Source organism: Lathyrus oleraceus, chromosome 4 (assembly GCF_024323335.1).
Source record: "Lathyrus oleraceus cultivar Zhongwan6 chromosome 4, CAAS_Psat_ZW6_1.0, whole genome shotgun sequence".
In the NCBI taxonomy this organism is placed as follows: Eukaryota; Viridiplantae; Streptophyta; class Magnoliopsida; order Fabales; family Fabaceae; genus Lathyrus; species Lathyrus oleraceus.
The window spans coordinates 433724429-433737454 of NC_066582.1; the positions used below are offsets into that span (position 1 = coordinate 433724429).

The window sequence follows — 13026 nt, forward strand, 5'->3', positions numbered from 1 at the left end:
ATTAATGGGTATTATGGGATAAGATGTAATGGGTAGTGATAGACTATTGATTTGTCCCTGATTTGAATGATGCATGATGAAAATTGTGAAATATTGGATGAACGAAAAATTGGATTATGATTGAAAGGAATTCGTAGGAATTAGATGTAAAAGTGTTAGAATTGGTGAAATTGAATAGGGTATGATTCGTGTTAGATGATATGAACGATTATTGTGAAAAATTGGATTGTAGGAGGTTGGAATTGGTAGATCTCGTAGCAGAGAAGACCATAGCAGATCTGGAAATCTGGTTTCTGGTCATACGCGTATGGCACTAGGCAATACGCGTATGAGATGGTCTGGTACGCGTATGGCACTAGGCAATACGCGTCTGGATGAGGAAGATGATGTTTTGAATGTGGTTTGGTCTCTGTTGGTACGCGTAGGGGGAAGTGGTACGCGTAGCATACGCGTATGAGACAGGTGATACGCGTATGGGATTGGCTGAGAAATGGGCCATACGCGTATGGGACTAGGCAATACGCGTATGGGCAGGATTGTGATTTCTCTGTGCTGTTGTTGTGCAGTTTTTGGTTGTTCAGCTGAGCAATGTAATTTAGCTGATGTATGATAGAGTAGGGATCATTTCCCGTTGTTTTGAGTAGTATAGGTATTAGTAGAGTGTGCTAATGCTGTGATTGATTATGTGGTATGACATGATATGATTATGTGGTGAATATGTTGATGATGTATGATGATATGCATAATGTTGTGAATGTATCTATCATGTACAAAATTATGAATGGACTGTTTATGGCTTAGAGTGTGAGCATATGTCCATTGTGGATGATTGGTGATGTTTGCATGACTAAGTGATTTAGCTTGCATATTATGGCCTTTATGGTGGTAGCTAATTCCCATGGTGAGGAATTAGTGAGTTAGTATTGTGGATTGTTGTTGATGTTTGCATGCTAGGTGATTAGCGTGCATATCATAGCCCTTGGGGTGGTAGCTAATTCCCATGGTGAGGAATTAGTGAGTGAGTCACTAGGTCTCAAATGAGTGGGACTAGTGAGCTTGGTAGCCGTATCTGGATTTGATCGGTGAGGTTGAACTATATGTTCACGAATAGTCGGTACCGCATGCATGGAGTCTCATTGCATAATATATGTATGTATGGCGTATAATATGAATGGATGTATTCCAATATTATACGTGGTTTTATGGTTGTGTTGAGTTTGAGTACGATGATGATGATGATTATGAGTTGATATTGCCGTTGCTGAATATGTGTGATCTGATTAGGGTGATGATATGTGTTAAATTACTTAGCATTACATGATATTTTATAATGCTTATTATATCGATTGAGGAACTCACCCTTACAACTATTTTTCAGGTAACGAGCAGTGATTGAGTAGAGGCTAGTCCTTGGAGTCTAGTGTAGTTCCTTAGTGGGTCATGCTCTGGTAGATGTAACATCGGGATGGGATGTTTTACTATGTTTTCATCTGGTTGTTGAACAACTTTACATGTAATGTATTACATGGTTTGAATGTTGTTAGTTTGTATCCGCTGCGTATTATGCAAATGATCTATCTTGATTAAATAAATGAGCATGACAGGATATTTGGATGATTGTGTGACACCCTTAATTGCATAATTACTCTGATTGACATTTTGTTATTTTAGTTTAATATTTGGGGTATTTTTAGAAGGGTGTTACATCATAGCCATCTAAAAATCCTCAGATAATTTATGATCGTGAAATCCACACCTAACCATTACCTTCCAACCGCTATCACTCAACGCAGATCTCAGCCTAAAAAGATATTTCACTTTCATACTACATGTGCCATATGAGGTTTTTCTACTTTCAGATCTATTCTTCCTTTTATAATTTCCTCCTCTCTCACAATCCATAATCAATTTATCTTTCATACATCGCTGGTCATTTGTAGTATCAGAATGAATAGTCACAACTATAGTACCATGTTGTTTGTTAATATTTTGTCCCCAGACTAATACTTCAGATCGAGACTCAAATATCTGCCATTTACATCACAAATAAGTATACTATTAATATCATATAAGGGCGGGAAAATATTTAATTTAAACTTGTTACATATAAAACATATTTTGTCTGTGGTGAAGAACTGTGTACAATCGCTACACCTGTAGATGACTCTGTCGGCTCCAAACCACACAAATAAATCATTTTTTGAAATTTTTGTTCTATTACCAAAATTTTCAAATATATTCAAAAATTTTGGAATATCGAAAATTCACAAATTTTTGAACGTTTTTGTTCTTTCCCGAAAATTTAGAAATTTTTTGATATTGGATATCAGATTTTTGAAATTTCCAATATTTTTTTTCGAATTTTCCTAGATTTCCGATATAAATACGTGAATTTTGAAAAATGAGAAAAAATAGCGTATCAGAAATTTCATTTGTGTATGATAGAAAGAATGAAAATTTTGGAAGAAAAATAAAATTTAAAATGTCAAAATGGCGTATAAATTTTTTTAAAACACCTACCAAAAATTTTGTTTGTGTATGTTAGAAAAAATAAAAATTTATTGTTTGAAAAGTGAATACGGGGTAAAATTTTGAAAGAGTATTTTGAAACTTTTGAAAATTTATGCGGTGAGTGTATGTTTGAATAAATTAATTTAGTAAAATTGATTTTAGCTAAAAGTGAATTGAAGGTAAAATGATTAATGTTTGAATAAATTTATATAGAAATTTGAATCTAAAAATCATGTTTAAACTAAAGTTACAAATTATAGCTTCAAATAAAATCAATTCTGAAGGTAAAATTATTTCTACTTTATAAATATCAAACATCTCAAAATCATTTCTACACCTCTAAAATTGCTTTTGACTCTTGCAAAGGCGAAACCAAAACATACATTGTAGGTTGTAGGTTGTTGTAGTTTAGTTTATATAAAATTGTAGTTTAGCTAAAATTTTGAAAATTTATTCACTTTTAGGAAGAGTATTTTGAAATTTTTGAAATTTTGGGGGTGTCAGTATAATATGGGGTTGGAAAAATCCTCGGAAAAATATTGGAAGAATTAAATCGTTCTGAACGACACCGTTTAAAGTTTGAAAACGGTGTGATACTTCCTCACTCTATCTTCTTCTGATTCAGTAAAAACTACACACTCACCGCATAAATGGCTGCAACTGCTTCTGCCTCATTCTCTCGCTTCTCTGTCATCTCAAAACCACCTTCCCAACCGCAATTCTTCCTCTTCAGCTACCCTAATCGAACCGAAACAACCGCAACCCGGTTCAGATGTTCCGCCGGTCAGACCGGGTTATTCTCGAAACTAGGCCGGTTGCTAAAGGAGAAAGCGAAGAGCGACGTAGAGAAGTTATTCTCCGGTTTCTCCAAGACTCGCAACAACCTCTCCGTCATTGACGAGCTTCTCCTCTACTGGAATCTCTCTGACACTGATCGAGTCCTCGATGAACTCGAAGAGGTTTCTATTATTCAACTCCTAACCGTTTTTATTTAAATTTTAATTAGCTTAATGTTCTTTGGTTATTGATTTGTTAATTTGATTAATTACAGGCTCTTTTAGTGTCTGATTTTGGTCCAAAAATTACTATAAAGATAGTGGAGAATTTGCGTGAGGATATACTTTCAGGGAAGCTTAAATCAGGGAGTGAGATAAAGGTATGTATGAATTCAACACTCATAAATGGAATTAGGACGCAATTGTGTGTTTGAATTGACGGCAGACATAATTGATTTTGACTTGATTTGGGAGAATTGATTTTAATAGAATTGAGTTTAGTAGAATTGATTTATTTAAAGGGTAATGCTAACTTGTGCCCTAGGGGCACAAGTTAAGAATCAAATGAAGAAATGTTATCTTGGAAATTGTGTATTAACTTTAATAAAAATATAAAATTAATTTTTTAATTGTTTTTTCCAATACAAACTTTCTATAAGTAGCTTTCTTAACTTGTGCCCCTAGGGCACAAGTTAGCATTACCCTTATTTAAAAATGAGTTGAACAATAAATTTCAGTGTATAAATCACGCTTTAAACTCAGAAGCTATAAATTCTAGCTTCAAATAGAATTATCACTTCTACTTTAGAAGAACCAAACACCTCAAAATCACTCCAAAATCAATTCTACACCTCTAGAATTGTTTTTGGCTCTTCCAAAAGCCAAACTAAACATTCTATTAGTCTATGTTTGGTTTTACGGCGGTGAAAATAATTGATTTTGAATAAATTGATTTTAGCTAAAAGTGAGTTGAAGGTAAAATGATTTATGTTTGAATAAATTTTTGTAGAAATTTGAATGTAAAAATCACATTTAAACTCAAGTTACAAATTTTAGCTTCAAATAGAATCAATTATGGAGGTAGAATCAATTCTACGTTATAAGTACCAAACACCTCAAAATCATTCCAAAATCATTTCTACACCTCTAGAATTGCTTTTGCCTCTTCCAAAAGCAAAACCAAACAGACACTTAATTGTAGGTTGTTGGAGTTTAGTTTGCGTTGTGATTATGGTAATGTATTTACTAATGTTTCTCTTACGTTGAATTTTTATGGATAATAGTTTCAACATCAGCATTGCATTTACTGTAACCGGTTACATCTAGGCCGCGGCTAGCTTGCTTAGAATTAGTCATTAGAGCATTGTGAGAAACCTTCTGTAAAAGATAACAGATCCTTCCAGACCCTTTCACTTCCAAATGATAGTGAAGAAACTATTGGGCAACATATCTGCAGAATTCAAAACAGAGTGATCACTTGAAGCAACCGAGAAAATTGGTCAAGGGTTTAAACTCAGACTCTTGTATGTGGAGAAAACTTGTTTGGGAGGAAAGAATCACCTTGTATGTCCAATATGTTCCCTAATTGAGATTAGTCACCACTAATGCGTGGTTAGTACTTCGTACCTATGACATGGTTTCTGAAAAAAATATTGGTTAAGTAAGGTTAAATGCTATAGAAAGGGTAATGCTTATATTTAATTATTAAATATAAATACTAATGGCCTGAACCCATGTATAAACATGGATACTGAAAAAATGTTTTGGACGGGAAACAAACTCCTTTCAAGACTCATGTGTTGACTGGGTCATTATTTTATTAATTGTAAGTAAATGAGGTGGTCAGTTTGTAGAAGCCTCCCCTACCTCTGCCTCACCCACCAAGACGACCTTCAAAGGAGGGGAACCAAGGAAATATTAAAATTGGCTAAATACCCTTTTTGTCCCTTATCTCTACCTCAGGGTCTATTTTGGTCCCTCAACTTTAAAATAGACCGGTTTCATCCTTTATCTCTTTAAACCGCGCCACTTAAGTCCTTTCCGTCCATTTGTCTCAAACGGCGTCAATATGTGCGCTCGTGGCAGCTGATTTGGCACTGACTAGTCATCTTCTTCGTGTTATTCATCAATTTTTCTGGAAATCTTCATTTCTGCAGAATCAATAGAACCCTAATAGAAGCAGCTCCACAATGTTATCCAACAGAAGGGTGTTCCAAAATCAATTGTTGGTGAATCCAACTTCCATAAACAATCCCCTTTCGTTTAACTCTTTCATTGAACCCTTTAGGTAAAGCTTCTTCAATAGATTCAAATCCATTTGATGGCTTAAGTGCTGCAAGAAACGGAAGCTAACTCAACGCCATTTGGTGGCTTAAGTGCTGCAAGAAACGGAAGCTAACTCAAGGCCAAGCAACTACTCTTGAAACTGATTATGCTGTAATGGACTTTCACTTCCATATGCAACCCATTTTTAGCTTTGTAGAACTTGGAAATCAAAGCAATATCTAGTGATGGCAAAACCTTGGAGAGCACAGAAATTAAATTTGGAAACGGCATCCAAGGTGAAGTAGGTCTCACATGTTCTTCTTCACTCATCCCAATCTCTACAAGCGATGGCTAAATACCTTTGAATGAAGGCACCGCCATTAACATACCGTTCTTAGTTTTCTTCAAATTTGCCAGCAATCCATAGTTTCGGGATCTGCGATTTGTTTCGAAGTTGCAGCCCAACAAAACGCTTACAAAGTGTTTCCTAAAATGCGGCAATGAAAACCTTCACCACCAGAGGAAGACGAAAGAGGTTGTGAGGACGTTGTATTTTTTCCCCAACAAATAATGTCTTGTTTTCCACTTGGTTTGTTCATGGTGTTGGAAATCTGGAAGAAAAGTTGGTTTGTTCAAAAAGATGAAGGGGAGGGTGACACCATGCTTCTGTAGAGAAAGAAAGAGTTTTCATTTTTAATTTTTGTTTTTGTTTATTTTATTGTTTTTAATCCACCTAAGCGCCATGTGTATGCCAAGTGGTCCTTTTTTTGACTTTGACTAACGGAGCTATCAGAAGGGACTAACGTGGCGCTGTTTGAAGAGATAAATGATCAAACTGGTATTTATAAAAGTTGAGGGACCAAAATAGATCCCTAGGTAAAGAAAGATAATGGACCAAAAAGGCTATTTAGCCATTAAAATTTGTGGTCTCCTAATGCAATAATTACTTTGATTTTAATCAATATTCCATTTTGTTTTGTTTTTGAGACCAACCTAATTTTTTTTATATGTTGCAATTCTGTGGAGTTTAGAAATATTTCACATTATTGGACTTCTATTTATTGTTTTTAGTCTTGATATGTAACTAATTACTAAAAGCTTCTGACCCTTGCGTAAATCAAATAGTAAATTTCAATTTTTATGATATGAACTGTTGTTTGTTACGATTTGATGGTTTTAGGAAGCACTGAAGAAGAATGTTTTGGATTTGTTAAGCAACAAGGGAAGTAAAACTGAACTTAAACTTGGATTCAGGTGTGAACATTTTTAACTGCTGATTTTTTTTTTAATGTTGTTTCAAGTTGCTGAATTTTATTGGATTAAATTTTGTGTACAGGAAACCAGCCGTAATAATGATAATTGGTGTTAATGGTGGTGGGAAGACAACATCTTTGGGTAAGTAAAACACTTCAATTGTTAATTCTAAAATGTTTAAAGGTTTCATCTATCTGGTGAGGATGGAAAATGATAGGAAAAACATAACTATCACACATGCATCATAAATTCCTAAATTGATAATTTTCAAACAAAGATATGGTTTTAACAATATAGAAATCCAAAACCATATCGGTTTGATCAGCTTTTTCTTGCAGGAAAGCTGGCTTATAGATTGAAGAATGGAGGTGCTAAGGTTAGATTATATTGTGAGTTTTGATTTGTTTTTTCATTTTGATCTATGACAGAGAGTTTGTTGGTAATACCAAAGAGTGACTTAAGCGACACTTCAATTGCTCTACAAATCTAGATTGTTAAACTGGCTGGATTTCCTTCCCCCTTTATGTTTTGTTTGCTTGTAGAGGATATCTTTGTCTCATTTGGAACTATTTCTTTTATAAATTTAGAAGTAAAACTTAATATCTTTAGATCCTTGGAAGATGTACTATATTCAGATGCGATAAATGGATCAAATGGGAGGGAATCCAATCAGAAAGGGAAGAGCAGGAGTAATAAAACATTAGGACAAACAATTTAAAGAGACGAACTCCAAATGGTTTTATCAGAAAATTGGTTTTTGACCGAGACTAATTGCATTCAGTAATGTAGTCAACCATATTTACTGGGATTACATTTGGTTTTGATACCGTACTTCCAAATTTTCTGTTGCATTCTTAAGGATTTTGATGTATCTACATTATTCTACTCATTCTGCATAGCTCATTTTTGCGAAAATTTAAAATTGACCCTGAATTGTCCCCAAGTGTGGGCATGTCTTATACTCTGAAGTGTTATGATGCTTAATTCTTCAAGATTCTTTCTCATCTCCATTTAAGGAGATGTTTAGTATCTAAGATCATATCATTTTATTTTCGATCACTTATTTATGTCACATGCTAGAATACAAGATTTCATGCGGTTTTTTTGTTCTCTTCAAAATTCTACAGATATTGTTGGCAGCTGGTGATACATTTAGAGCAGCTGCTAGTGATCAGCTAGAGATATGGGCTGAAAGGACCGGGTGTGAGATCGTTGTGGCTGAAACTGAGAAAGCCAAAGCATCAGCAGGTACAAATAGAATCAGACTTTACTTCTAGCCTGCTGTTCATCACCTTTTGAGTTTACAGAATCTATATTAGAAACCATTTTGTTATTATCCTTATTGTCACGGTTATAAAGGGTTTGGATACTAAATTTTGTAACTTTGTATTTCTTGCAGTGCTTTCAAAGGCTGTAAAAAGAGGAAAAGAGCTAGGTTATGATATTGTATTATGTGATACGTCTGGACGTAAGTACAGAAATTTTAGGGCTAGCAGTTTTAAATTTTAATACTTGGCAGGTTGTACATTAGCATTGGTGTTCATGTTATATTCTCAGGTTTACACACCAATTACAGGCTAATGGAAGAGTTGATTTCTTGTAAAAAGGCTGTTGCTAAAGTAGTTGCTGGTGCACCCAATGTAAGTGTTTTTGACGCTTTTTCCTCTCAACTTAATCATCTTTCTGCTTTTGTCTATTTTTGTCTTGACGATGTCAATTTATAGCTTGTGGTCTCTTAATGTTTTTTACTTTTCATATGAAGTGGGAAAAGATATGACCAAACATGACATTGGTTAACACATTCATATTTGGAAACTTATATCTTAGCTGCGTGTAGGTTTTCATGTGAGGTGATTTTTACCAATGACGTTTATGGTAACAGCAACAAGAATCTCTATGCAACACAACCCTTTTTATTGAGGATTAGAACTAACTGAAATTTTTAAGTGCTTTTAAAAATTAGTGTTTTCTAATAATGGGTAATAGTTTCTGTTGATGATGTAGAGTTCACATGAGCTGAAGGGATAGCAATGTTTGGTTTCCATTTATCTATTAATCAACGCATTCCCTATTTCTAGTGTACGGGGAGATTTATGTTAAATTTTATTTTTATATCTTTACAGTCTACAAGTTAATAAACTCTCTAACAGCATGACAGAAGTTTATCATTTCTGTAACTTGGATTACACCTGTCATTTGTTTCCTTCCTTAGACATCTTGATTATTGATAGGGCTCAAGCTGTTGCAGCGAGTTTTAGTACGATCATGTATTGGATTATCATGCAAGGATCATACTTGTGTTGTTCCCTAGCATCTTGTTTGTATCTTTTAGTATAACTGCATATTTGATAAGAAGTATTAATTTTTTTGTCCACATTCTGAAAGTTGATTTGTTAATATATGTATTTTAGGAGTGTAATGGAAAAATATCTTTCATGAATATCTCTCACACTCACTCACCCCCACCCCCCCACCCACACACACGCACACAGACACAGTAAGATCTAAAATTGTATGAAATAAGGCTCTTGCGATGCTTGCAGGAGATCCTACTGGTTCTGGATGGGACTACTGGTTTGAATATGTTGCCACAGGCCAGAGAATTCAATGAAGTAAATTCTAATTCTCATTTTTGAATTCCATATTTGTGTTTTTCTGTTTGGAAAATTTGTTATTTTACATATTTGGATTTGAAATTGAAACTATATGAAAATACCATTTTCCATTCACATTGCTTCTTTGGGATGAGTGCTGCTGGAATTTTAAAGCTAAAGATCTGCATTATGAGAAGAAATGATAAAACAATTCTACACTGCCTTAATTGTTTTTTTATTTTTGCCCATAATATTATTTCAGTAATTGTCATTACTTATTAGGGTTGCCACAGTTTCATATTAGCTTTCTTTAGGCTGTTAATGAAGATTTTTTGTCCTGGGACAGGTTGTGGGTGTAACTGGTTTAATATTGACCAAACTGGATGGTTCTGCAAGAGGTGGCTGTGTGGTATAATTATCTTCATCTTTTTACCTCAATACTTTTTGTAAATAGTTTTTAGGCTTAAATAGATTTTCATCGTTCAAATTTTTTATTGTGGGAGTGATCAAAGGGTAAGGAAGAAGATGCTAATTTATGTTGGCAGGTCAGCGTGGTTGATGAACTCGGAATCCCTGTAAAATTTGTGGGTGTTGGTGAAGGTGTTGAAGACCTTCAACCCTTTGATGCAGAAGCATTTGTCAATGCCATTTTTATGTAGACCAATGGCATGCTTTGGTATGTACTTCATGACTTATCCTTTTCATTCCTTTCACGTTAAATTCTAAACCTTTTAGAAAAACCTGTCCTACAATTTGGAGTATATTATTATGAATCTACCCTTACTATTATTATTTGGCTTACCAGGCCATATATGCTACGGTTCAGAATCATATATTGACCAAGGGTATGCAGAGCAACACTGGGTCACAAGAAATATAATATTTTATCATTGAATCCATTCTTGAGAGAGGCCAAAATTTGTAAATGGGGAAAATGATTCTGGGGGAGGAGCTATTCTTGGTTTGGAGGCAGCTGAGTTTATAAAATCCCTTCACATGTTTTGTGGTTCCCAGTTTCTTGACAATGTGACTGAGTGATGGGGATTTATTTTCCACTCTTGACAAATAACTCGGAAGATTTTGATGTGAATGATATTAGAAAAAACATAGAGTGAACAATGGTCCATTGTTTGTCAATATTTGATTAATGGTATGTTTTTTTCTTCCTTTCTTCAACTTATTTTGATGTGTTGTACATATTTTTCTTTTAACTATTTAATTTTTGAAAGATCGCGTCATTTAATTATTTGACTACTGCCAAATATTTATTTCGTATATGATTTTTACAATAAATTATAACTATATAGTCTTAATTCGAGACATTGCTACATACATTTGACCATGGCTAAAATATTTTTTGGTAGGTATAAATCGATATTGTCTCAGGATTAGTCCTAAGATTTATTAATTGTCATAGCAAAAGAAATAATAGTGAGAAATTGTCTTTTCACCAACTTAAATAATCATGGTGATTGTGAGGGGGACAAAGATATTCTGAGAATATATATGACGTTATCTATATTCTTTCTTGAAATGATCTTAACTTCAATGATATGATTAACAAACCTTGTAACAGTGAGTCTTATACCATTGCATAAGCCTTCCGAATGATTTAAGTTGCACATCAACATAATTGTCGTACCAATCTTCAACTTGATTGAATGATTAGGCAATTCAAAAGTTTTAAGAGTATTCATAAATTCAGGAGTCAAATACTAAAATGCATCAAAGTCCGTAGCTGCAGATCTATCAATAGAATCACTACTAAAATATTCCTTTTCTTCTCCTATAATTTTAAAGCAATATATCAATGTAAAAACAATATAAATAGAAAGTATACTATATTATTATTATTAAAACAATAAAACATGTTTAGTACCTAGAAGAAGATTTGTGATGTATTGATTAATATCCTTGACAATTTCAATTTTTAAAGTCAAAGATTGCACGACTTTGCATATAGTTGGGATCATGGTAGTTATGAATGAGATTGAGATATGTACTCTTTACAATAGCCTCAATAGGATGTGAAAAATTAGAAATTAAAAGCTCATCAAGAATTGAAATGTCAACATAACCATTTCTTAGCTCGAACATAATGATATTAGAGGAAAAAAGTAAACTAATGTAATAATATTGGAGGAAAAATAATACTTCATTAGTGTCATAAAGCGTCTTATTTTTAACATTTTTGTCTTAAATAATTTGATTTTTTAAATACTAATATAATATTTATTCATTTTTTTTATTAATTAACCCTTTTTTATTGTATTTCAATTCAATTAATTATTCTATTTAATATAATTAATAAGAATATTTTGATAAATAAAATTTAATTTAATATTATAATTAACTCAATTGATCATTATCTTAAAATGTGTGAAAAATTTAAAGAGACATTTATTGTGAGATAAAAAGAGTACAACAAACAACAACAGAGTCTTATTCTATTAAGTGTGGTTGACTAGATGGATTAACTTCCGCTGTGATGTTCTATCATATACCATGTTTCTATCCAAATAATTAATCTAAAAAGCTTTTTTAATATTTTTTAAATATTTTTTATAGGTATTCTTTACCTTTAGATATTTGACTCCTCAATATCTAATATAATGTCCTTACCACATAATCTATATGTATCCTCTTTATATGTCCAAACTACCATAGCCTATTTTTCAGAATCTATTTTAATATAGGCACCACCTCAACACTCTTTAATATTGTCATTTCTAATCTTATCATGTTTAGTCTTACTACATATCAAACACATCATCTTCATCCCTGCGACACTTATGTTATTCTCATGTTGATTCTTAATCACCCAATATTTTGTCTTATACAACATCGCGTGTCTTACCGCAGTTCGATAAAATATTCTCTTTTGCTTGAGCGGTATCTTTGTGTCACATAAAATCACTAAAGCCCCATACATTTCAGCCACCCAACTTGATTTCGATGGTTTACATTCTGTTTTGTTTCTCTATTGTTTTGTATTACAAACCAAAGGTATTTAAACCAAGTGATTCGTGGGATGCCATGGTCTCCAACATTAACATCTAGGTTATAAGTGCTTCTCATTTTACTAAATTTACATTTCATATACTCCATCTTAGTTATGCAACCATTCATTTCTAAATCTCATCTCCAACTCTCTAACCTCTCATTTAAACCCCTATTTGAATATCTAAGTAAGAGTATATCATCTGCAAAAATAGGCATCTCAGTGCTACCTCTTGGATGTGTTCTGGGATACATGTACAAAGACTATCATGGTTATGGTCTTTGGTGAGATCAAAATCCAGGATAAAGTGAACTATGAGAAAATAGTTCAAGACATTTGTAAAGAAATTGTATTTGTATCCGATGATGTCAATATTGACACTGATATTTGCAAAGTTCTTGTGAATATTGATAAGTAGAGTCCCGATATTGCTCAAGGAGTTCATGGTCACTTAAGCAAAAAGATCACTATTGACACCTATGGTGGTTTGTGGTGCTCATAGTGGAGGTGCCTTCTCCGAAAAGTGTAACATCCCGACTTTTAAATCGTGTATTTTATTTAATTGTTGGTGTGTTTTATTCATTATACTCAAATTCTGTACTTTTCGAAGTGTAGGAGTATTTTG

At 33.3% G+C, this 13026-nt stretch overlaps 1 protein-coding gene across 1 annotated transcript; it reads left to right on the top strand.

Annotated features, from left to right (window-relative positions):
- Positions 1-3030: 3030 nt before the first annotated feature.
- Positions 3031-10580, top strand: LOC127075895 (cell division protein FtsY homolog, chloroplastic). Its single transcript, XM_051017402.1, has 12 exons — positions 3031-3470; positions 3563-3667; positions 6733-6806; positions 6889-6947; positions 7145-7182; positions 7934-8054; positions 8206-8274; positions 8364-8446; positions 9350-9418; positions 9747-9809; positions 9946-10076; positions 10206-10580. Exons 1-11 carry the CDS (start codon positions 3162-3164, stop codon positions 10057-10059), a joined length of 1104 nt encoding a protein of 367 aa, XP_050873359.1. The 5' UTR covers positions 3031-3161; the 3' UTR covers positions 10060-10076; positions 10206-10580.
- The last annotated feature ends 2446 nt before the right edge of the window (positions 10581-13026 follow it).